General features: G+C 41.5%; 1 protein-coding gene and 1 long non-coding RNA gene across 36 annotated transcripts in view; one reads left to right on the plus strand and one right to left on the minus strand.

The window, feature by feature from the left end:
• Positions 1–25851, minus strand: part of ITPK1 (inositol-tetrakisphosphate 1-kinase) — a 154391-nt gene that overhangs the window by 126036 nt on the left and 2504 nt on the right. For 10 of the 35 annotated variants that reach the window (XM_086893091.1, XM_086893085.1, XM_086893092.1 and 7 more), the window contains 2 exons: positions 13291–13413; positions 12449–12627 (listed from right to left, as the gene is read on the minus strand). In XM_086893091.1, coding sequence (XP_086749217.1) covers positions 12449–12627; positions 13291–13413 — 302 coding nt within the window. The other 25 variants (XM_086893096.1, XM_086893125.1, XM_086893094.1 and 22 more) reach the window with 18 other exon arrangements.
• Positions 13474–14190, plus strand: LOC147652697 (uncharacterized). The gene is made up of 2 exons (XR_015288033.1): positions 13474–13615; positions 13695–14190. It is a non-coding gene; the product is annotated as an uncharacterized LOC147652697 (long non-coding RNA).

Here is a 25851-nt window from a genome sequence, read left to right on the forward strand (position 1 = left end):
TCACTGATCAGGAAGCCACTGAACACAGTAGCACTAAAATGAGGAAAGACTTTTACTACAAGAGCTGGTGGTCAGCACAGCACACCTGGAAGCGATAGTCTGCTACAACCATAATTCTCTGCTATGCACTTGAGCTTATTTTACACAGAGAAAAAGACAGAACTCCCCAATGACTCTATGCCTTGCTCATTCAATCACTTCTTACAGTGTCACTGTGGGCTCCACTCCTATTTGATTCAAACGAGCACTTACATCCCACCAGTCTCTTACAAATATTCACAATTATAACACAGCAGCTGACCAGAATCAATCAAGCAAAGTCTTCTCTACTCCCCAGAGCTTTCCCAGGGAGACATGAGCTATATGCTAAAGATCCATGTGGTTTGATTACAGTAGCAAGAAGCAATGATAACCTGTCAGATACTTAAAGATATGTAAGAGAGCCTTTAAATTACATTTAGACCAGATAACAGCACGATCCACTATTTTTACTGAAAAAAGCAAGTTCTGATCCACAAGAATGCTCTGCCTTGAGGTGCAGTACTAGTTGAAAATGGGCAATCCATCACTTGTAAGTAACTGAAATGATGAAGATCAATGCCCTATAGCATACATAAAGAGTAAAGCTAGTCACATTGCACTAAAAAAGGAATCAGAAAGGAAACTAGCTAGACAGTTCTTGAAACTAACTTAGCCCCAAACAAAAGCAATTTAGACTGGTGGATGCCTATGACCAAAGATTTTTCAGTCTGCTGAATCCTAGGAAAAAACCCAAACACCCAGAAACCAAAATTTGAAGCACACATCCTCTCAGATGCTACAAGCTTAGGGCCTAAAATAGCACTAGAAAGAGAAAGGAAAACAAAATGGAGTTTCAAACCCCTATCTAGAAGCAACACGCTACTTTCTATTCAGTGTGTAAAAATTTTGGTTCAGACCTACTCTTTTCAAAATTCACTTCAAGCTGGACAAAGTCCCTAGACTTTGACCTATTTCTTGAGACAGAAGGAAAGGTTACACTAAAACATCAAGCCACAAAGTCAAAAAATACAACCCCATACAGTGCTTGTTCACTTGCAAATAGATCTTTTCTCCTCCTATAGCCCCAGTTCCCACTTGCAGCTCATGCAACCAGCAACAACTAAAGGTGTAGCACAAACTATTTTTCTCCATAAATTAAACAAGCTTTAAAAGGTGGCAGTTCTGAAAAAGAAAACTTGTACCAAGGGACAAAGGGTGCTGTTAAATTCTATCATCACGTACTTTCTCCCCAGCACACAGTGCTCCAACCCAATATGACAGCAATAATACTTCCCTTTTACTCTTATGCTTTCTCCTTTTCTACTAGATACAGTGCAGAGGTCAGCAACTACAATTGTGGGGGATTTTTATATCATCAATCTTTCATCAGAATAGTAGTCTTGCTTAGTTTCTTTTTCCCTTTCCTCCCTCTTACACAGTTTTACAGGAGCTTTCTTTCAAGGCTTTAAAACTACCAGATTGACAGCTCCAGTGAATTAAGCTCCCTCTTTGTCAACAAAACAAGAGCAGCACCACAGGCAACCTCAGAACAAGCTCCCTCTATCCTTCCCTTCCCACCCCTCCAACTAGCAAGTATATCTGAATGCTGAGCTTCACACACAGCTCTATCAGGCCAGGGTGCCTTGTATACAGTCTCTGATAACACAATTTACCCAGACTATCTCAGAGGACACTTATGTAAAAGTCACATACACTGGAAACATCATGACTCAACATGTTATCGGCATATACCTGTTCCAGACAGCACAGTAACTTTAAAACCATGAGGCTGGGCTGAGTGCATGCATATCTGTGCTTAAAGACTGGCTGACAAAGAAAACCCATTTTAGACAACAAGGTGAAAGAATGCAGAGTTGAAGCAACTCTTAAAGTCATACTTGAGACTAGAGAAAGGCAATGTTAACTGAAAAAATAAATAGGAAGACCAGAAAAACTCAATGCTCTTAATATAAGATGAAAGCCAGGTGCAGATTTTATTAAAAACTGAATTGCACATTTGGCATAAATACTAGAAAAGACAGGGATTCTGTTACTATTGCAGTACTAATACAGTACTTCACATTCTGAGAGTGCCCCTCTGCTACGCTAGCATCTGACCTCATCAGGCAGCAAACGAGGATCTGGACACCCTCCTCTCTTCAGTTACAACAGGCTTTTTAGGTTCCACCAACCCCTCCACTGTTGGCTTCAAGTCAAAAATTATCATGCACTAGATTAAGTTAGAAGACAGCTTCTAAACTGTAAAAGTACCAAATCTTAGTTCCTCCTCCCTCTTCTAAAAGCTTTTTTATTTTTAGCAGGAAAGTGTTTTCTTTTTGGGGAAGAACTCTTGACACCTGAATTTTGCTAACTTAGCTTTGGTCAAGCTAACTTGACCAAATTTTTTTCTTTTTATTTCCTAATTAGTCAAGAGCCAGGGTGTTTTTGTAAAATGAATACCTACACATACACTTAAAAATAAGTAATACTTATTCCTTTACAGGCTTGAAAAACACACACAGTAAAACCAAAACCCAAGAAAAAAAAAACACCCCACAACACAGAAAATGCAACTTTGTATTTGCTTATGTTGCTACTCACAGACAAACTAGAGAACTGCCAACAAATAAATGCCAACAGCCTCCTTATGTTCTGTGACGGCAGAAATGAAAGTGAGTTCAAAAATGCACTAAAAGATTTATGTGGAGCAGATCCATCTGTGGCTACTAAATGTGGTACCATGGACACAACTGCTGCCACCAAAGTCTCTAAAAGCGACTGACAGAAGAGGGTCTGCCAAGGGGAAGGTGAACACATTTGCTCTGTGCCTCATACTTTCCCTAAGCATCTGCTATAACTATCCCTTCAGGTCCTGGGTAGCTGGGTTCAGGTCTGTTTGGCTGTCCTCACAATCTTCAGCTGGCCCATCAACCCAAACAGCTCCAAGCAATTACAACCTCTGCTACAAAGCAAAACGTATTGATGAACTTGGGTGGAATTACCCTCACCACTACCCCTGCCACCCTCTCATCCTTCAAATGGCAGCAAGGAGAGCCCATTCCATCTGCACTGGTACCAGACTCCAGTGACAGCATGCAGAGGGGGCTGGATCCTCCGCCTGTAAATTCCCCAAAACTGAGACAAGATTTTGTAATCAAAGGAACAGCGTGTTCCTGAACAAACCGGCATCTACATGCAGCTGCATGACATGCAGATAGAGCTAAAGAACAACAGTGTTCTGTATTTACATTCATCTCTGTGGCTTGTATTTTAACTACAAGAAAATAAACAAGTTTCTCCTTGAAACACACATACCCAATTGGGTTAAAGTGGCCACTGCTGGATTCACTGAAACATACCATATTGCTGAAGCAGGCAGTGTTTCACAGCCCACAGGTACAAATGATGACAGTATCCGTGTAGGGAAAGCAGGGTGACAAGATAAGGAATAAGCCTAGCCATCCCACCAATTTTTTTAACTGAATGGCAAAAGCCATTTCAGAATGGCAGGGAAAAAGGACTGCAGCACTACGGTGAAGAGGTCAGGTGTGGCATTTCGTAAGTGAACCTTTATGGTATCATTTCCTTCCAGCACAATTAATCACCCCAGACATCACTTGTTCTATCAGCTATTAACCAGTTGCCCCAACCCCAACATGAAGATAAAATTATCAAGGTTGGGCAGCAAGAGTCATTACTAAGCACTACAGCACACAGTGCCAAGGGCCTTGTTTCCAGAGAATCCTCTGAACTATTTCTTCCTGCTGTAACAAAACACATTGCAGAATTACATGCATTTATCCATACCTAACATCAGGGAGAAAATTACAGAAAGTACAAAGAATCACCAGCATGTTAAAACACCTAGATTTCAGAAAAGGACATCTATGTTGCTTATGGCCAAAATATTAAACTCAACCCAGGTCACTTGAAACACTGATTTTTAGCTCATTACTGCTCTCTGAGGGGGGACATTCAATATCCATGAATGTTTGTGGAACAGTCTGATGAGACAGCCACAGGGCTTCAGAATGACAGGCAGGAGCACCATGACTTCACAGCTCAAGATTTAGTATCTGGATTTTGCTACAGACATGTCTCATTCACTTACTTTTCCTCCTTTGCCAGTGGCACTATGGAGAATTCAGTTTCACAAGGCAGTGCCTCAGGACCCAGACTGGACATGCAGAACCAGTGTGTTTCAAAGGGAAAGAACCAAAGATGCCTTTTTGACAAGAAGGAAGAAAGGTCTGTGGGGGATATGATGAACAAAAATAAACCTGCTTCTGAGGAGGAAGGACCAGCTGCAAATTCTTCCAGGCAAGGAAGATTGACTCACCAATATGTTATAACTGCAGTAATACCAGACATATTACAAATCTTCATTAACTGGCATCAGAGGGAAGAAGATTAAACAGCTCAATGTGAACTGAACCTGCTTCCAGGTCCTGTGCCTGGCTCTGCCAATTACTTTCCTGGAAGTGCCACTACATCTGGAAATGTGATTTTCTCCACTGTACAGTTCATAGACTTGAGAGCCCCCAGAGCAACCTCTCAATGTCTGTACACCCTGCTGCCTGCACAGGTAAGTACCCTAGCTATGGGAAAGAGCAGACTTCTGCTTTGGTTCCCAATTCACAGGAATTATTTTACATGAGTGGTAATCACACCCCAGTCAAATTAGCCCAAGCACTGAAGCTGTGAGGGAAGAACTACAAGTAAGGACATTCTGCTTGGAAATAAAGGACACCTCCTTCAATGAAAAATAGTCATTTTGAAAGCCATTCCTAAAGAGCAATGGTTGTCCTCCAAATAGGATTTCTCTCTGCAGATAGAATACTAACTAGCACTTCCATAGTATTTGGACAGTATGGAAGCACCAGCAGCTTCCTCCTTGATCATATAAAGCACATAGCTCCTTTCGAGCAGAGCTAAATTCCATCAGTACAAAATAAGCCATTGTTTCAAGGACTGAACACTGAACTCAAAAATGACAAAACGGAAGATAACCAGACAAGAGAGAGTTTGTTCTACAATGCTGTACCCCAGATGTGACCAGCCCAGGTGCTTATTTTATCTATTATCACACTTATTTTAGCGTGTTTCACATGCATTGCTTCCTTCTTTCTTTGGAACACATTCAAGAATGTCATCTCACCAAAAAGTGTCAACTGTTGAGATGAATAGCACATTATCTAGTCAATATCGGGAGATACACTATCAATTTCCAGGTGCAGCACATTAAGACAAAGGAAACACTTTCTGTCATCTCTGACACTCAGCTCACACTGAGCCTCTATATTCAAGAGATCCATACACATTTAGACTGGGCACCTAGACTTCCCAAGTCATGACTCCCAAATTAGTAAAGGGATTTCAAGCTACTTAATGCACACTAAGCATGGTTTCTCAGGTACCTCCTGCACTACTACAGATTGAACCAAAACAGGGACAGCATTGACCTCAGGAGAGGTCAACATCTCTGCTCTGAAACAGCACCACAGGCCTGAAATACTCCCAGCATATTTGTTCAAACCAGTTGTAGTCGTCTCAAGAAAACATTCCACTGCCTACCGGGACAATTACAGTATCTTTTTAACTTACCTATCATTCCTCCTTGGCACAGCTGAAGACCACTACCTTTTCTTCTACCTACAACAGAACTGGGGAACATGCTTGGCAGAAGAGGGGGGATCATGTATTGTTTTCTTTATTTCATACAACAGCTTTTTACAGTCAAGATCATCTCCAGCCTCTTCTTTATGCTTAAGAGCAGTGCAATACACTGCATTTACAAAACCGCCGATTCTTTTCACTGCTCTCTTTTGGGCACTTCCCAGCTGATCGACCTTTTCCCTGAAATGCCGTGCCCCAGACCAAAGGCAGTAGGTGAGGCTACTGCAGTAGCAGCGTTATCAGTGCTCTGCAGAACGGAGGCATTACTTCATGCGCCTTGCAGGCTCAGTTCCAACTTACGCACCCCAAGATGATATTTGCTTGGGGTTTTGTAGGGCTTTTTTTTTGGCAACACTGTCAATTTGTATTCAGCCCATGATCTGCAAAAGAATGCAGATCTTTCTCAGAAAAGCTGCCACCTGACCAGGCTTATTACTGTTTCTTGCTGCATATCAGTTCCAACAGGCTGTGGTAAAGGGATGTGCCATAAGGAAGACGCAAACTTCCTGAACCTGAGGTAAATGATTGCTAGACCACAAAACTGAGTCGCTATGAAAGGGTGATTGTTGCAATCACTTCTGTTGTCCAGCAGCTGCACTGTGTTCCCATGAAATGGTTCTGCAAGCATAACACCGTAAGCTTTGTGGGAGAAGAATGCCTGGCAGTAGGTGCTCTCAGAGATTAAGAAAATGCACACATATCCAGCTCTTATGGGATATAGAGTCTCTACACATTACAGGAAGAAGGAGCAAGAATCCAGGAATAGACTGAGCTTCCCCTCCAAGAAATACACCCTTCTACACTTTTTCTCGGCTTAATATAATTTCTACCATTAGGCCAGTTGTCTTTGTTAGAAAGTGATGTCAAAGAAACTTACCCACCCATCTAGCCCCCAGTTACTTCTCATGATATAGTATTTCAGACTAACATAACCAACAATGGGAGCTATTGATCAACACACATACGTTTTATTTTTATGGATTTTAAGGTTGTAAAAGCTAACTGGCACAAGTCAGATATTTAACAAAAGTAGTAATTAGGGCTTTTTGTGGGGAATTGGGGTTAAAGAAAATCCCTTGACTTCTTCCTGGAAAAAATATGTAATATACTTCCTGCCTGCTATATAAAGAAACGGATTAATTTAATACCCTCAAACCAGCATTATTCTTAAATCTGTCTTAAAACTCATGTTTAGGTTCTTGTGCACAGGCACACAAGAGACTACAAAGTTTAGAAGAGGAAAAAAGGAACCATACAGATCTACATCACTGACAACAATGCTTACCATTTCATGGTAAATTACCAGATAGTGTGATTTCTCATGTGCTTAAATAAAACTTAACAAAAATTAAATGGACAGAAGCCAAAGAATCAATTTAGTCTAAAAAAAAAAGCAAAAATAACCCAAACAAATTCAAGCCTCACAGCAATTTAAATAAGGCATACTAATATTTTGGTAGGGAAAAAAAAAAATCATTGGTTGCTATGTTCAACCTGGTGTCAGCCTCATAACAGCTTCATCATAATACAATGAAAAAAAACTCCAACACACCAGAGTGACTTGTCACAACAAAATGGTCTTCAGCACAGGTGACAGATGCTCTTTTGGAGCTACATACCTGAATTTCTGTATTAAATCCCAGGCCTGCTGAACTGATGTAGGCCACAATTCAAGAACATGGCCTTAAGTTTCAAAAGAGTTGTCACTAGTGAATAGCACACGGGAATCTAAACTGGACCAAGACAACTCAGCTTCCTGCATGTCAGGGGATGCTATCATTTTGTCATGGATGATCTCACAAGGAGGGAAGATGACAATTTGGCTTGCTCTGTAGTATTCAAGACAACTGGGCTTTACTAGAAGGCATAACTCAAACAGCCTGCTTCCACTGCCTTCTGTGGGCAGAATTTGAATTTCTCAGCATGTCTATCATTTCCTGAAAACTTCCTCCTCACAGATACTCACCCAGTTTTATGAAACAAGAAAAAAAATAAAACCAACAAACAAATAAACAACAAACAAACCAACCAAAAGCAAAAGAAAAAAAAACCCACAGCAGAGTAAAATCTTACCATAAATAATCTGGTCATTAGGGTGTACAAGCACAGTTCTTCTATCAGTCAAATTGTGGGATTTATTATGACATGAATTACATCTTCAGGCAACTCTTCAACGCTTTTCTATTTGTTTTCTACATGCCATTAAGAGGAAATTCTGACTTTTTATGTAGCTACACAGAAAAACTACCAAATTACCATGCAAAGTTACAACTGCACACACGAATGCTTTTGTCCAAAATAACAGAGAAGTAGCTTATCATTTAGAATTGGGTGACTTTAAATTACCTCCTCTTGAAATGTATTTCACTTCACATCACTATAACTTATTCATATTGCTGTGACCTTACTGCCTCATATCTCCAGAGCTCCCCAAAGAGACCATAGTAACAGCTGACAAGCAGAACAACTACCAAGGAAATGGAGGCTTTTAATGAGCAAAGAAACATTTGTAAATGGCTGCACCTCCCTAACCTTAACTGGTGCCAGACGCATACAACTCATTTTCTGAGTAGATATATGCATTTTTGCACATATAGGCTACTTTTCATATGGCATGAACAGGAGTCTTTTCATTCACAATGTCCACAGAGACCCAGCAGTATGCATATTTTACAAAATGATTACATGGGCATCTAAGAGTCCTTACCACTGTCTGACAGTCACACAACACCTCTCCCATCTCTATAATGGAATGTGGCATCTCCATTGCCCTAACCTTGTATTAGTGCTCATGCACCTGTACAGTGACAGCCATTCCAATATCAATGTGATGAGCATGGAACTGATTGCATTGAGAGTCTTTGCTAGCTGCAAAATCATTAAACCCAACCTGAGACAGAAGATAAGACCAAGCAGCTAGAAAAAGGAGGAACTGCTCCTTTCAGCAGCAGCAGGGACACATGACAACATCAGAACTACGCACTTATATCACAGGCTCCTAAATTCTCTGTTAGGAATGCCTAGAAACCTTGCTTTACTTTTCAGCAGGGCATAGATACTCTATATTTTGGCAATAGACAGCAACCTAAGAGACTGTGCCACCTTAGAGAAGCAGAACATAAAGGTTCACAAAAAAGTCTATTTGAGATTCACCAACCAGACATTTGCATGCTGCAGTCCCGCAAGGACCCTACATGCAGGGAACTGCAGCCACGGCATATACACTGGAATGCAGGTAATTCCAAGTACAACACAAAGCACAGTGTTCTAACAGCTTTACTAAAAGCAAAGGACAACTTGCCAATAGTGATAAATTGCCTGACTAATGAATTTACTGGCAGTATAAGAAAGATGTACCAAGTGTCCTGCTCCACACAAAAGAGCTCAACCCCATATCACAACTGAAACAAGAATGCCTTTATATCAGCAAGGCTGAGACAGAAATTTTCTTCTCAGTACACTGAAACTGTACTGATGCATGGCACAGAACATAAAGTCTTGCTCTGATGTCAGCTTACGAAGAGCAGCTTATATAGAAAAGAGCTGTTGGGCAAAACCAAAAACCACCTCAGGAAACAGACCAGAACTGAGGACACACCTCATCCCAAAGGAATGCCCTTGCCATAGCGCTTCAGACATAGCAGGGAGAATGACTAACCTGGCACTGTGGAGCAAAGTCACATTCCTCTCTATACTCAGTGGCAGGTTCAGCCAGAGGATCAGAGTGAGCTTGGCCCATCTTCAGGTTTGGTCTCCCCTGAGAGAGATCAGCTACAGGCTTGAAAGCAGGCTTCCCAGGTGACAGGCCAAGCACTCTGTCTTCCACGTCAATAGCTCTTGAGACACTATTCAGAAATCACTGATTCTCTGCAGCAGGCCTGTGAAAACACACTGCCTTTTTGCTTGTCACTCTGCTGAGAACCCCCAGGGAGATGTAGAACCACTGAGGTCTGCACTGGGGTGCAACTCAACAATTTAGGATCACCGGTCTGCACTGTAAATGTGCAGGCAGATACAACCACAGGCACCACCTTTATCTTTACAAAGTTATGTTCTACAAAGAATACAGCTCAAGTGGGACATACCTAGTCTGTCACAGTGAGAACCAAGCATGCAGGTGAAGTCAAAGGCCTTTGATAACAAGAAGATTCCCTTGTGAATAAAAAGTTTAGGCAAATGTCCCAAGACACTATGTTCAGGCAGAACAGATCTCTTGTCAATCATACAGAGAGTTTCAAGATGGATACTAACATGAGGAAAGTATTTAAGGTTCCTGCCCGGTATTTTGTGAAGCAGAAAGCTGAAGCCAGGAATGCCTACACCCCAAAGCTACACCTTAGCTTCTGGTTCACTCACACTGGCTCATGTCTCATCTCAGCTCTGACAATCTAACCTAAAACCTGGAGCCACGCTTAAGAAAGCAGTCTAGCACTTAAGAGTCTATCTCTCAGAGAATGCTTTGAACAGATTTTGAAATGTGTGTCCATGGCCTCTTTAGGATGTCAGTACTTTGCACAAGAAGTGGCTACCCTGGAAAACTGTAAAGAAATGAAGATTCACCCAGCATGCTTCAGGAGTTCATTAGGAGGCTCCTTTTACTTTCCTGGACTATATAACTGCTTCATTACAAACTCGTACAAACAAATCTGAACTTTGTAGTCATCCAGAAAGTATATCCCTAGGCAACAGGCAAATAAATTCCAAGTAGCAGTCACCATAAAGCACATGGAGTAGACAGACAGATACATAGTCCACTCTAACACATGAATCACTGTACAGGAATGAGTATGCTTGCCTTGTTTTTTACCATACACAAGATTTCTAGTAAGATGTATGTTAAGCTTGGCACAATTGCCTCTACAGCAGAAAAAACCTTACAAGCACACAAGTTATCAAGATATTATCCATAAAATACATGACATCTTTGCCTAAATGAATGCAGCTCCCTTTGGTGTCAATAGAAGTTACTAGAAATGAAAACTGCATCCAAGATGTCAGCAGAATGTGTTCCAATGACTGTACTTAAACGAAACATCTAACTCTGCTTGTACAGAAATGTTAATAACACTTTTAAAAGTATCAAAGCATGCATGAACAGCCATCTCTATTCAGCATCTGTGAACACTATTCAAATTGAGCTTAGCCTGTACAGGATGAGCTAACCTAATTTTCACCAAGATATTAGTAAAGTGTAGCAAGAGAGATACTTTGGGGTCAATTTTCACAGCAGCATGATGACCCAAAACTATTAATAAGTTTGTACAGTACACAAAGAAATTGTAGATCCATGTTATGTAACACAAGTGTAAGGAATTTCTAAGGTAGAGTGAAAGCAAAGCACTTAGTCAAAAAGAGAAACAAGGACAATGGAGGGGGACAAGTCAGTTTTGGAGATTGCTAAATACAACAATGTACAATACATAATATAAAGAAGTTTTTAATGGATTTTCTGAGATTCACTGTAGTTTTCCAGGCATTAAAAACAGCCTATAAAAAAACTTAAGGCCCTAAAAATTACATTTTTTGTATACCTATTAGAGGTAAAAGTGCAAAAAAAAAAACCAAAACCAAAGTTCAGCATCACAAAAACTAACCTAAAATCTCACACAAGGGCAAAACTTAGCATTATTCATGGACGAGAATCTTGCTTGGAGAACCACATGAAATTAGGCATTAAACTAGAATTTGTGGCCTTTCTATACTTTAAAAAAATCTAGTAAATTTTGCTGAAGTTTGACAGAAGGGGTACAGAATGCCAAATACAAAAGCTGATGTAAAAGTTTCTGTCACTTTCCTGAAATAGTTTTCTGTTCTGCCTCCCTCATCTTTACAGAAAGAAGCAAGTGCTGTCAACAGAAATTTCACAGGGACCGGTGTTTTTAGCATGACATGCGTTAATTAAAGTGCATTTGAATTCTGTAAAGTTTGCAGCATATTTTTCAATTATTGAAACTGTTTTAGAATCCTTGTTATAAATTTAGTATTAGAATGAAGTAAGAGAAAGCTGTTATTCAGTACCAGAAGCTGTAATGCATGTGTCACAAGATGGAGTTTAAACTCCCAATTAAATAATAAAATTGTGTAATATACTGCAAAAATTATCCTCTAAGCTATTCAGATAAAGTCAAATTACAGCTTATCAAACTAACCTTTTACCTCTGGGACAGCACAAAATAGACGCAGTTATACCATCTTCAGATGTCTCATTCACATTCCAAATGAATACAAGCTTATTCAGGGGTTTGTAGACCCTAATTTTACGTGTTTTCACAGCGTGAAGGAAAGTTATTCCCAAACGTTTGACTTTTTCTAATAATAACTCGGCTTCGAAAGAGGGTCCACAAAGATCTCAAATTACCCCATTTCAACGGGAATAGCAGAGACATCTCGGGAAGCAGGGGGCAGAAATGTACCCAGACGGGCAGTAAGGTGGGGCTGTGCCGGGCCCTCGCACACCCACGGGGATGCTGCACCATCCCGGATAGTGTTTCCCTGGAGCGCCCAGCAGCGCCCAGGTGAGCGGGAGGCAGGAGCGCTTAGCCCGGCCCGGCGGCAGCGGGGCGGGGTGCCCGGAGCACTGCGAGCCCTGCGGCCCCGGTCCCGGCGGGCAGAGCCGGCTCCGCGGAGCCGCGCACCGAGTGCGGTACGCCCGAGGGCGGCGCGGGCCCCGGCCGGGCACGGAGCGGCCCCAGCCCCATCTCGGGGCCGCCGCCCGCCCCGGCGCTCCCCGCGGCGAGGGCCGCCTTCTTACCGGCACAGCTCGGCGAAGGCCTGGAAATTCAGTTTCCTGATCTTCTTCTCGCTGAGCCAGTATCCCACCCGCTTCCCCTTCAGGAAGGTCTGCATGGTGCCGCCCCGCGAGCAGGGGACCAGTCCCGGGCGGCGGGGCAGCGCGGCTGCCGCTCGCACTCGGCGCCTGCCAAGCGACGGCTGGAAGGGAAGCAGAGAAAGGAGGATCAGCCGGTTCCCCGCGGCGGGCGCTGCCCCCCGCCCGCCCCGCTGAACCGCCGAGCCGCGCCAGGCGCTGATCCCGGCGGGCGGGCAGTCCCGACAGGCCCTTCCCCGCACCGGCGGGCAGCTCGCCGAGGCAGAGAGAAGCTCCCCGCTCCCCGCAGCAGCCCCGAAGCGCCCAGCCGAGCAGGCACGCCGCCGCCCGCCCCGCGGCACGCCCGCAGCGCCCGCACGCACGGACCCCGCCGCCGAGCTCGCCTCCGTGCCCGCCCGCCGCTGCTGCTGCTGCGCGGCCGCGGTACTGGTACTGCTGCTGCTGCTGTTGCTGCTGCTGCAGCCGCTCAGCTCCCCATTCGCCCGCTATTCACAGCCGCCTCCACTTCCTCCTCCTCCGGGCCGTCCCCTCCGCTCCGCTCCCACCCACCTCGCGGGGCGGGCACCGGGACGCTCCCGCCCCTCCGCAGCACCGAGGGGCCGCGCCCGCCCCGCGGGCTCCGCGCCGCCGCCGCCAGGGGGCGCCCGCACCGTCGCCTTAAAGAGACAGCGCCCCTTTCTGGGCCCGGCCCGGCCGGGGGGCGTGGCCCGGGGTTGCGCCGTGGGATTTTGGTTTCCTAGGGAGGAGCAGTTTTACGCAGTTCTTACATTTCCTATTGGTGCTACTAAAAGTGGTTGGTCAGTGCATCTTTCACAGAAAAAAGGTTCCAAGTAAACATGAGTCTTCAATGCAAAACCAAGGATCTTCCTTCTTCCAGCATTTGCAAGTATCTGCAGGGATTAAACAGAGTTTGCAATAATAGCTATCTCATATTTAACTTTCTTTTGCAGGAGGCAAAAGGCAGGCAATGCAAGCATGGACTGACATTCTAATTTTGGGGTTGTGCATCTCTAAATACTGAAGCAGCTGTTCTGTGCTCCATTTCAGAGGAAGAATATTTCAGTCTGAATTACTGTGCTGTCTCCCAGCAAAGTATTTCCTCGTTGTTGTTTTTTCCCTTCATCTGAAACGATCACGATTTGAGCCTGAACATTTTCCTCTGTCTCTCCAGGAATGGAAAGCATGGCCTTTACAATAACGAAGTCCTTCACAGAGGGGTGGGATTGCAGTACCTGCAATCCTGAGCTGAGGTGCAGATGATGCTTCTATGATGACGCTTTCTGTGAACCAGCCCTGGAGCCCTGTGCAGTGGGAACTGCTCAGCGAGTTCTGCTGACTCACAGTGCCACAACAAATGTGGTTTTATAACTTCAGCAGAGTATTGGAAAAATGGTACAAGTATCCATGTGAAGGAAAGAAGGGTGAAAGCCTTAAGAAATATGAAAGGGGCAATTGATTTAGGGAGTTGGTAGAAAGCATTTTACATTCCTGTCATTACTCACATGAACACTGCAGTCATCTTGACCCAAGGGTATATTGGAAAATAGGCAAGGAATGGAAACACCTGCAAACAGCTCATACCAATGGTTTTTGAAAATATATATCATAATATTTTTTCTCCAGTTGTGGTTGCTTTGAGGAATAAATATCTTTATTTTTCTCCTTCATCTTATTTGCCACTGATATGTTCTAGCCTTTATTTTACAGAACACTTTTTATCTTAATCATATTCACACATTTTTTCAGCTTATTAATTAATGTAATTAGAATTAGTAAATGTACTTTGATAGCATGATTCTTGCTGCAGAATGTTTCACTGATATTTAAACATTTTATAGGAGCATGGTAATTTTGGAAAAAATTTGTAACTCAAAAATAGAAGACTTTATCAAACATTATCAAATTAATATGAGAATCCTGAAACAAACTGACTTGGGTTTCTTGTTATGAAGTGTTTCGTTTTGCCAATATCAGTACTTTATTTCAGCTATCATTTCACTGGACTTATTTTAGACTTTATTAAAATTTGCATCTGTATATTAAGCTCAAAATTTATATTTGTATCAGAATGGAATATGAATGTATTGAAACATGAAATTATTGAAGTCAGCTTCCCAAATTATTTATTTTTGAATGCTTTTTTTCTTTAAGAAATGTCATAGCTTCAGACCAATCTAAAATACAGTCTGGAGGGACAGAAATATTCATGTACTTTTTTCCAGATGTGGGAGAGCAGGTTTTTAGAAGTGTTGAGCATTCCTAGCTCCTCTGGAAATGAAGCACATTCACTAAAAAGGAGGAATTTACTTTGCTGCAATATAGACAAACTTGAATGACATACATCAAAGACCAGGTTCAATCTTCAGAAGGAGAAGACTGGTAAATGACTTCATTTTAAACTACACTTTTTGAATCTTAATCCTTGAACAACTGCAGATGTGGGAAACATATTTCACCTGATGTGCCACTGTACTACATCTTGCTGCACAATGTTGCTAAATAAATTACAAACCTGTGTTTACATTGCAGAGCTTGTTCAGGCAACGCCAAACCTTCGACCACAGGAAGCCCCAGGGTAATGTTCACACAATTCCTGATCAGGAGCAAGCTGACTATTCATGTGACTTTCTAAGGCCCAACTCTGAAAGCTGCAGCTCATGAGCTGCTTCATGCTAATTAAAGGAGTGAGGGTTGATTAGGATCTTGAGCCCTCTGGCAATCAGAAGTATCTTCCTCTTCATCTTAACTTCAGCTACAGCCCAAAGCAGGTTTCCCTTGTTTAGCTGGAACCTCTCACACCTTGTCTTCTAACCTTTTCAACAAATACAGGGGCTCTGACAAGACTGGATACTTGCAATGTGGCACAAGTTAATGAAATTCCATGGAAATTAATTTAATAATAACATGAGACCTCTCTACTTGATTAGTTATCAAAATATATTTTCTCAGTATTTTTTGAATTATTTTTTCAGCACCTGGCAGAAGTCATTATAGGATCTTTTGCAATGAGCAGGAAGAAGGTGGTGAAGTGATTTACATTGCCTGCAGTTTAGGGTTTTTTACTTTTATTTACGTATTTTATTATGACAGGATAGTTGTAACTATCCTGCTGTGGAGGGGCAGGAGAGAGGGCTGAGCTCTCTGTATCAGAGCAAGTCTCCCCTTTCTCCAGTCAGTCAAACCACCAAGTCAGATCATGTGCCAACACAGCACTGCTGGAATGAGGTTGTAGGTAGGAGGGAACACAAGGAAAACTCTGCATGTGCTGCACTACAGTTTCTGGGCCCCGAGAGAGGGAGACTCTCCCTCCATAGTCCAGGTTCTGCATGTGGAACTTGTCATCACCAGTGAGGCAGACAGAGAGAAGTGTATGAGAAGCATGGTGGGCTGCCATTTCCTCAGGTCTCTGCTACATCTACAACCAATTCATCATTGCAAGATTCATCAAAAGGATGGACAGGATTTCTTTCCACAGTGGTTCACTAGAGGATGTGCGTGACAGAAGCTGAGTTTCTACAATTTATGGTTGTTTTTGCTTAATTTCTGGCAAAACACATCCTGCAGCTATTGTCTGGAAACTTTTCTAAATGTACTCTTGGCAAGCAGCTTTTAAATGATAAATCAGTGAAGGTTAGTCCTGGGGGTGAGAGCTCATTACTGATGTCTGAATTCAAACATACCACAGCTATCCCTTGCCAAGGACCACACAACAGCTGCCCATTGTGGGGCTCTGGTCACAGCTCCCAGGAGGTGCCCTCTGGCACCTGATGCTGCCCAGCTGCTCTGCTCTGAAGGACTGGGTGGCCATGGAGATGGCACAGGACAGGCCTTACCAGCTGGAAATCAGTCATGGCATGGTCAGCTAAATCAGGTGTTGCTGTTCAGAGCCACAGTTCCTCCAAAAACTGCCACTTGTTCTCACTTTTGGCCACATCCTCCTTCACAACAGTCAATGTGCTTATGTGGCTGTGAAAGAACAGAATAAGGAAGCCAGGAACTAAGATGGACTTAAACAAACTCAGGAAGTTAACAACAGTATTTAAGTCTTAGCCTAAACCAATTCCTTAGTCTGGATCACCATTCTTTTTCCTACCTTTTCACAGTGGCACAAGACAGTGAAGAAGTTGGAAAAAAGAAGCCAGGAAGAGAAGGCATCAAACTGCCTCTCTTGGTGGCAATCCCAATTCACAGCAGGAGCAGGGATGGGGAAGGCATGGTTCACCTCTACTCCCTCACTCACCTGACAACCTATGCAGTTTATGCTTCAGTATTTTGATTTTATAAAGAAAAGAAGGATTAATAAGCACTGCCTGAGGCTTATTGGTATTTCTGATCTTTTAGAGATCAGAAAGAATTCAGCTAGAAGAGCTCAAAACCCTTCCAAAAGAGGGTAACAATGCCTGGCAGATGACCAGCCCGTGCAGGGCCACTCAAGGATTCCTGAACTTGCATCAGCCCCAATGGAGTGCTGCTTAGATGGCTGCCTGTCACCCTGAGAGCACAGCAAGCTCTTCTGTACCAGCCATGAAAACAGGATAACTATAGGGTTTTTTGAAACTGCAAGAAAACCACCTGCAAGAAAGGTACATCATACTTTATATACATCTCAAAAAGTTTTCTATCCCAAGCTCTGATGAATGTGTATGCTGCAGGAAAGTAAGAACAGGTCTGGCTGCCAAGTTTGCTTGCTTGTCATGTAGCATGTTGGGGACAGGCTCTGTATAAGCTCATAAGCCGAGGAAAGCATTTCATCAATGAATAAAGAATTTAAAGGCACAAAAAAATCTATGTGGCCAAGACAAAAGATGACAAAATCCTGTGCCAGTATAATTATGTCAGTAGGAACAGATTTTTTTCAAACTGAATAACTTCTGCTAGTCAAAACTCAGCTGTGGACAGAGACACAGCTCCCTTGCCTTTTACTATGGCAATCATCTTCATGGAGAAAATGCTCATGCAAACTCTTTCAATACAGACACATGGAGATATATATACTTAGGTGATTGCTTTAGCATAGTTAAAATTATTCCAACTTTATGTGTAAAGAGCTTTATGTGTAAGGAAATCCTGAAAGATTGTTCTCTGAAGAATTTGGGTGACCTCACAGTTTATTAGGGTTTGGATTGAGACTTGGATAAGGATTAAGTTGCAGTGAGGTTTTCTCCACCTACAGCTTCATGCTAAAAGAGTTTCTGCTTATAGCTGTTTGTGATTTTTTAATCAGGTGTACCTACAACAATTCTGGGAGTATGTTTATAGCAAAGTGAGCCATCTTACCACATATTTTGCATTGCTGTAATTTATTATTTTTTTAAAACAGTGTAGCTATTTTTCATATGATGAATGTAAATCATACTGACATGGACACATAACTCATACATATAAATTCATATAAAGTGACCTGGACATATATGAATCCTATATGTGCCATATTTTGCTGGCTTACATCTGTATTTGGTTCTGCTGTTGAGAACACGTTCAAGGTGACCTAAAGAACATGTCCTCATTCCAGTGGTTCTCCACTTCCATGAGTTGTTGGGGGCTACAGTTAAACCTTTTAAACTGCTAAAACTGAGAAAACAGGAAAGATACAAGTCCAGTGTGGGCCACACCATCACTTGCACTTTCTTCTCATGCTCATGGCTCCAGTGATTGAGGACCCTTTTCCTGTTTTGTTTAAATGCTTCCTTAGAGTTCACCAACAGTTCACACCCCATTGTGCTTGCTGATTTTGTACAGTCCCATCAGGAGACACTGGCTTTCTTCCCTGGGAAGGGCAGAAATTTACATCTTTTTCAAAAGCTACCACAATGTATAGTCTTACAAGTGCAAAAATAATAGATGCAGAAAAGCATTTCCAAAGCCCCATGCCAGCAGTATTCCAAATTCTACTAACTTTAGTGCATTAAAGAAAAAAACCCAAACAAACCAAATCCCTCTGATAGTATCTGCAGCATATGTGAGCATGTTGCAGAAGGACACACCTCATTTTTGCCAGTGACATATAGAGGAAACTCAAACTTCATTGACAAGATGTAAAAAAGCTTTTGGAAACAACCCCAATCCTAACCAAAATGAGCTTCCCTTGGACAGACAAGAGTTCTTTTGGACATGCCACGACTAAACTGAAGTTAACTAAAGATGCTCCTGAGTGATAATCCAGAAGCACAGTTGGGAAAGACTTGCTTTGGGTCAGGTGCTGTTCCTCTAGTGTTCACAAACTTTTCATACTTCGGCATCAGTAGTGCACTGCCTTGACTCCCACTTACTACTTTCCTAGAGGCAGGAATATAACCCGTCATGCTGCACCAGTCACCCCCCGTCCTCGGATTTTTCCCACTCAGAGTGCATTTCAAAACATTATCTAATCCCCACACTCAAACTAAAATCCCCACACTCAATAACCAAAAGAGGCTTTTTTTCCTTTGTTGCTCAAGTGCCAGTCTCATATCCAAAGATTAAACTATACGCATACATCTCCACATTTCCAACACTCTGTCCTGTTAACATCTCATTTCTACCTCCTACTGCATGCAGCCTTTCATGTAGAAAAGAACAGGAAATTCAGGAGACAAGTAAATTATAGAAAACAGGAGCTAATCATCTGTAGTGTGAAAGGAAGAAGGGGAAAAAACCCAAGCCAAATTAACATCAACCAAAAGATCTGGAAAAATCAACTGAGACCACAATTTGGTTATAGCTCTGAGCATTTACTAGATGCTCAGGCTTGTAAAGTGAAATAGATAGCTCATTTAGAATCACAAACTTTCAGACATTTCAGATTGCCTAGATCCTGTAAGACACTTGCATTTGCATAGATGATAAATTTGGTTAATACTTGTTGTGTCACTGTACTATTAAATTTATTATCTCACATACTCAGTGCCTGACAGTCTGTAAATAAAGCTTAGACAATGAGCCCATCTGAATGCAGGACCTGTTATAATCCCATAGTGTCATTATGGAGCTGCCTGCACAAGTACTGCTTCCCAATCACTTTTCTGACAGCTAAAAGGGATGCTTCCATACACAGGATCACAGCAAATACTCCTAGTGGTTCTGAACAGGCCACTTCTATGCTTCATATTAACGTACCACATGTACAAGAGCTGACTTTAGAGTTGAACATATAATGCCAATGCTTCTCTTTGGGATTTTCCCTTCTCTCAGAACTTCTGGAGAGGGGAAGGAATGTTAGTGACTGAATGGATGAAGACTGTTTGCCTTGAGCCTCAGTTTTCTGGTGTTACCTCTGAAGAAAGCTTTTCACATGGATGAAATATTTGTCCTAACCTGTGCCTATGAAGATTCCCATTGTTTGATAAGAGATGAGTTAACATTGTACCTATCATCCTTGTCCCTTCATCAGAACCCAATTTCCATTACCAAAGTGCCAACTGTCCCAATACATATAGAAGCCAAATGTTTAAGAGGTCTATGTACTTGTTTCTGAAGTTGTGCAATAAATACAAATACATACACACTCTCTTTGCTATTTATTTGGGAAAACAAGCTAAACAAATCAGATGGAGGACAAGTTAGAAGAATGTTCTTCTTGAACTCTCAACACTTTGTGTAGTGGTTATTTCTGTTCCATTTGCACCAAGCCTATGAAGTGGGATTCTTTTCACATGGAGGCCTGCCAGAAGAAATCAGAGAAGCTGAGGAACACCCTAAACCAGAGCAAAGCATTCATGCCACCATTTAGACATCAGAGGCCTCAGGATGGGCCAAGGAGCTGTCATAAAAGTGTTTCAAGCACTTAAGTAAATTTACAGCTACTTGGACTAGAGAGTTCTCTCAGGAAAATGGTTTTATAAGTCAAAGAATTAAAAGTTAGCCCAGATGTCTTGAGGTAAAGTTGATAGTGGTTTCAGGTTAGATTTTGGCTACTCTGCAAAACCAGGAGAACCTGCCAGAAGGATTGACCACAATTTGTAGGATATCTTCTGAAGATGATGAAGCCTGGACTGGGATGGGGAGAATAATTGGCATGTGAGTCTTGTCAAAGGATCTCACCTATTCAGTCTTGAGAGAATTCAAACTTGAACTCTTTTTTGCAAATCATCTCCACTTGCTATCAATGACAATAGACCCCAAAGACTGGTTTATTTTCACTGCACACAGCTGGAAAAAGGAGAACGTGCAGCTGTCACAGACTTTTCTAGTTACAAAACTATTGTGTTGCTGACTAATGTTGGTGGGGTTTTGGGGGGCCTTATTTGTGCAGATTTCCAGAGAAGGGGCGTCTACACCTTCTGTTCTGCTATTCTTTCTGATCCTGCTGGGTTTGGGTGCCCACCAGTGCAGTGCTGGCTAACCAAGTCTCTAAGCTAATTTTCACTGTGTGATGCCACTGCAGAAAAGCATCAGGCTGCCTAATTTCACCAAGCTAAAGATTTTCCACTGCTTCAGAGGCTGCTTTTCCAGAGCATGTAGAACTAGCCCTTCAAAAACATGCAACAAGCTGAGAATTACAGTTTCTAGCTAGTGAAAAAAGAATGATAGAAGATGAAAAAACGTTGAAATTGTAACTTCTGCTTCAACATCCAGATCAGGATAGGTTTAAGTTTGCATCACAATCCACTGCAACATTATCATTTATGCACTGGATTCACCAGTGAAACACTTCAACTGGTAACAGTCACCCAGAACACAATAAACTCCTGGCAAACAAGCTCCGCACTATGTAGAGGCATCATTTTAGTACGGAGGTGCTCTAACTCTTATTAAAGTAAGCAGTGCAGAAATGCACCTACAGTGACACACTAATTTAAGCCAGATACTTTTTCATGTGGAGAAGGTTGGTTTGGATGCACTTAAACTTGTTACAGTCTCATAGCAGCATATTTCTTTACCTTCTCAGTTACGATGACTATGTTTACATTCTGTTGGTGAAAGGCAAACCAAGCATACATTTGTGTGGAGAAGTGGACATTTCCCCTCTCTAAGAATGCCAACAAATGCAGTAATAAATGTGCTAAGCTGGAGACATTTAAATATTCACTTGGAATTGCATGACAGAGTATGACAGTAAGCATTACTGAAATTAAATTTTATACAGCACACAGCAGCAGTGTCCTGGAGTAATTTTGATATAAAATCGTATTTTCTCCCAAATTTGCCCTAAACCAAGACAAGCACCTTAAAAATTCTGCTCAGTAAGGGAAAAAATGTAATGCCTTTTGTTTTAAAGATTTGCAAATACTGTTTAATATGCTTTTGTTAAAAAAAATGCAAATACTTACTAATAAATTATTGAAATATTCCCTTTGAGAGTAACCATCAACTGCTGTTAATATCTCTGTTCAAATGTTCGAGTCATTCTGGATCTCTATGCTGATTTCTGGTACAGATCTCTAGCATGGGCTTCAGAAAAAGGCCAATTCAGGTATAAGGCTAGGTGTGTACCTAAAAGTTTCACAGCTACAGTGAACTAACTTTTATCTTTCACTAAAAATAAACAGGACAACAATAGGAGCCCTCCATACACATGAGGATGAAGATTTACTTCCAATTAATGAGATCTGTATGAAAGCCTCCCCTCTCTCGCCGACCGCTCAGCTGAGCTAGTGCACTTTGGCAGCTGAGCTGAAATCGAGCACCTCAGTGACTAAAAGGTGCTCTACAGGTCTGGAGCTTGGATAAACCATCAGGCACTTCAGTCATTCTGTCTGTCTCTGACAGTGATTTCCCATTGCCTCAGACAAGTTCTGGGTTTTTATAATCTATGCAGACATTTCTGTGGCTAAGAACCTGTCAACCCTCACATTATATGGATAGATATCTTATAAATATGTCTCTTTCAGTACATTTTAATGTTAGTAACTATGGGTAATTCCTAACCTCTAACAGGACAGAGGAAAGAGGTTCCTAAAAGACACACGTATAAACTTTTTTTTGTTTGATTGGTTTCGGTTGGGGTTTTGGGGCTTTTTTTTGTTTTTATTTGTTTGTTGTTGTTTTGGTTTGGCTTTCTTTTTGAAAGGTTAGATTCTGCAAATCTTAAACAATATGCTGTCTACCTCCTCCAAACCTCCATCCTGGTCCATGTAAAAAATTTGGGATACTTTGAATTTGGGAAAAGGCCCGATCTGAACTGAGGTCTTTCACTATTTGTTCAGCAAAACAAAGTTTCTGGAAAATCTAAATATAGATACTCCCTGCTGCATACAGTGTTACAGTCTAGAGCAAGATAGGTACACCCCAGAAACTGGGAATCTCAGAAGAAACGATAACTAAATCTCTTTAAAATAATTCTATGATATTAATGACTTGCTTCACATAAGCAGCACTGAAGGAGAGATAAGTAGCGGAAATTTAAAAAAAAGAAGATCACTCCTCTTGCAAGGATGGAGCAGTCATTCTCTGAGATGGTCAGATGTTTCTCTTGGACTATCTATATGGACAGAAAAAGGATTCTGTTTTTCTTTTTAACATGGGTCATTTTTCAGTTAACTTGTTTATATGACCAAACATGCTTACAGCAGGAAACTCAGCATGGAAATTCAATAATTGTTCTTTTCTGGCAGTCTGAACCAACTTTAGTTGAAAACACGGAAAAGCAGAATTCTCAGGAGTTTAATGGCAGCTTTGGAAGTGGACTTGGGGTGGTTTTTTATATTATTTGTGGGGATTTAATTCAAAACAACAAATTGTAATGAACAATGGTTTTGCTTAAATGCAATTTATAGCTGTTAACTGGTTTGACAAAAAATCTGTAGGAAAGCTCTCTTTCCTCCAAGGTCATATCACTGGAGCTGTGAGATCAATATCTGCATTGCTTCTGCATAAACTGTATTTGCCCTCTGTTTGAATAAATGCGACAAAGAGAAATAGTCCATTACCAGACACCTCTGTCCATATCCTTTCAGTATGTTTTGTCAGTTCTTGCTCAGCTTTGAAGCCACTTTGTAGCTGGCTGAAAAGGAGAAGGTAAAAGCAAAGATTTTCTCTCTTTCCCGCCGGAATTGTTTTACTGCAGCCAATGCAGCCATGAGAGGTACATTCAGAGGTAACTAATGAATGAGGAGAAGCTCTGTAGTGAAGACTAAGAGTTCCGTCTAAAATATCAAGGCCCTTCTTCATAAAAGACTCAGTTCTTTATAGGCACTTTGATAAAGTAGTGTGTAATTCTTCCTTTGGCAGATGTTTACAGTGGATTTTTGAGAGAATGAGATAACTATTCCATTTGTAAACATTAAAAATTTTGTTAGAAAGATGATAAATATTTCTACAACTAAGAACAAAGTATGGATGGTATTCAAAGAACTTGGATAATGTGTTTATCTGAAGCTTAACTCAGATGTTGCTGCTGCTGAAAAACAAACAGTAGAAGCAGAATTTCAGGAACTGAAAATTAAAGATCAAGATAATTTAAGGTCCCAAAAATTCAAAGTATACAAAGCAAGTTAAGAGTGGAAAATATCATCATTTAGCTCACTGAATAGTTCTGCATCGTGTGGTCACTGTAGCCAAACCAGACAAATGTACTATTCCAATTTGAAATGAGAAGAAATAAAAGATATAATTTCCATTCTCTAGAAAAGTTTCTTGCATGCTCTCAAACGAATGTGCTACACTCTATAAGAAAACAGGTGTCTCCAACAAAGAGGTTCAAAGAAAGACAGCAGACTTTCTTTGACATGTACAGACAAAACAACCACCCAAGAAAAGAAGGGAATCAGAAGATTATAGCCTTAGTTTCAGAAGAAACAAAAGTTATAAAACACGAAGGTTCATAAAACATAAAATAAAACATATGAATTGAAGTAAACTAATGTTCTTGACTCACACTAAATTATAAGAAACTGATCAAAACAACTTATAACAACACAACAGGATACTATGAAACCCACTGTAATTATATCTAATAAATAAAACTGCTACAAGCTGCAAAAACACTGGGCATTTATGTACTCACTGATAAAAATTCACTTAAGTACTATAAACATTGTTCTGGACAAAAAAAAAAGGCGTTCACTTTTCCCAACATCCCAAACGTAGTTTTTTTTCATGCGTTACTTCAGATTCACTTAAAATCCTTTCCCTTCTGTATTTCTTTACAAACATAGCATTAACTCCACTTTTAACACGAAGGAGAGTTGATCCATCTGGAGCTGAGGGCAGATGTCATGTGAGGCTCAGGTTTCCATGTGTGTTTTCTTTCTCCAACCAAAGCACTGGTTCTTCAGTTTGCTCTATGCCCTACCTTTGGAGCACAAGGAAGAGATGTGAGCTTGTAAGTCTCTGAATAAATCTTCCTTTCTTTCAGTTGTCCTTCTTCATAACCGGCAAGCGAGCATTTTCAAGAAGCTTTGTTGCTTCATGCCTTACTCCTCAGAACTTTAGCCCTAAAACCAGTCTAACTCTCTTTGCTTAAGGTCAGGCATGATCTTCGTAAGAACAACACATGTGCTCCTGCCCTATTCTCCTCATTTATGTCAGTTTTCTCCTTGGAATCCCAACATATATGCAGTCTGTAAGGATCCTAGTTTTCTAGCTAAGAGTTTGGTTTAGAGTTAGGATTAAGAAGGAAAAGATCCAGGAACATGATGTTCTAGATGAATCAGAAATCAGGGTCCTACAAAATGGAAGGAAAATGTCATCTTGACAGAAATGTCTCTGTTATTAGATTTTCACTTCTTGATTACTTGTCAGTGAGAAACTACTACAATTCTGCTAAATATAAACATAAAATCCACCCAAAAGAATGTGAGATCCATTCTGTCCTTTTAGCTTCTGCCTTCCATTTGGAAAGCCAACTAATTTTGGTTTTGTAATCATCTCAGATATTCTACCTTTGCTTTTCTCTTTTGACCGGAATCTAAGCCTAAGAAAGACTTCCTATTAATACTGAGTTATGAAAACTTTGTTTGACTTAAAGATTACAACTAACCCTTCTGATTCCTCTTGTCAACCCTCATTTATCCTGTGTAGATTGTCAGCATCCTGCGCACCCTAACAGGCTTTAATAGCCCCAACAATCCTCACCTGACCCCTCCCATGGGCTCAGGAGCCCCAGTTTAGACAAGCCCTGTTCTTCCAGTTCATGCCTGACCTGTGTTGTATCAGTATGCGTCCCCAGCTCAGCCATGGCTGTGTCATGTTTATCTGGATCTGGAGTTTCAGACTGATTTCTTAGCTTGACTTCAGCCTTGTCTCATCAGTATGGACCTTCATGGCAATTGCTAGGTGATGTGTGACCCTAGTTCTCACTGGATCTGACCCTAGCCTGTGGGCTGTCTTCACAGCTTGACCTCAGACCTGCCTTGCTGCTTGCCTGATGCTCTGTACTCCTGTCAGAATCCAGTGTGCCCTGCTTGTCT

Source organism: Cyanistes caeruleus, chromosome 6 (assembly GCF_971803275.1).
Source record: "Cyanistes caeruleus chromosome 6, bCyaCae1.hap1.1, whole genome shotgun sequence".
NCBI classification, from domain to species: domain Eukaryota; kingdom Metazoa; phylum Chordata; class Aves; order Passeriformes; family Paridae; genus Cyanistes; species Cyanistes caeruleus.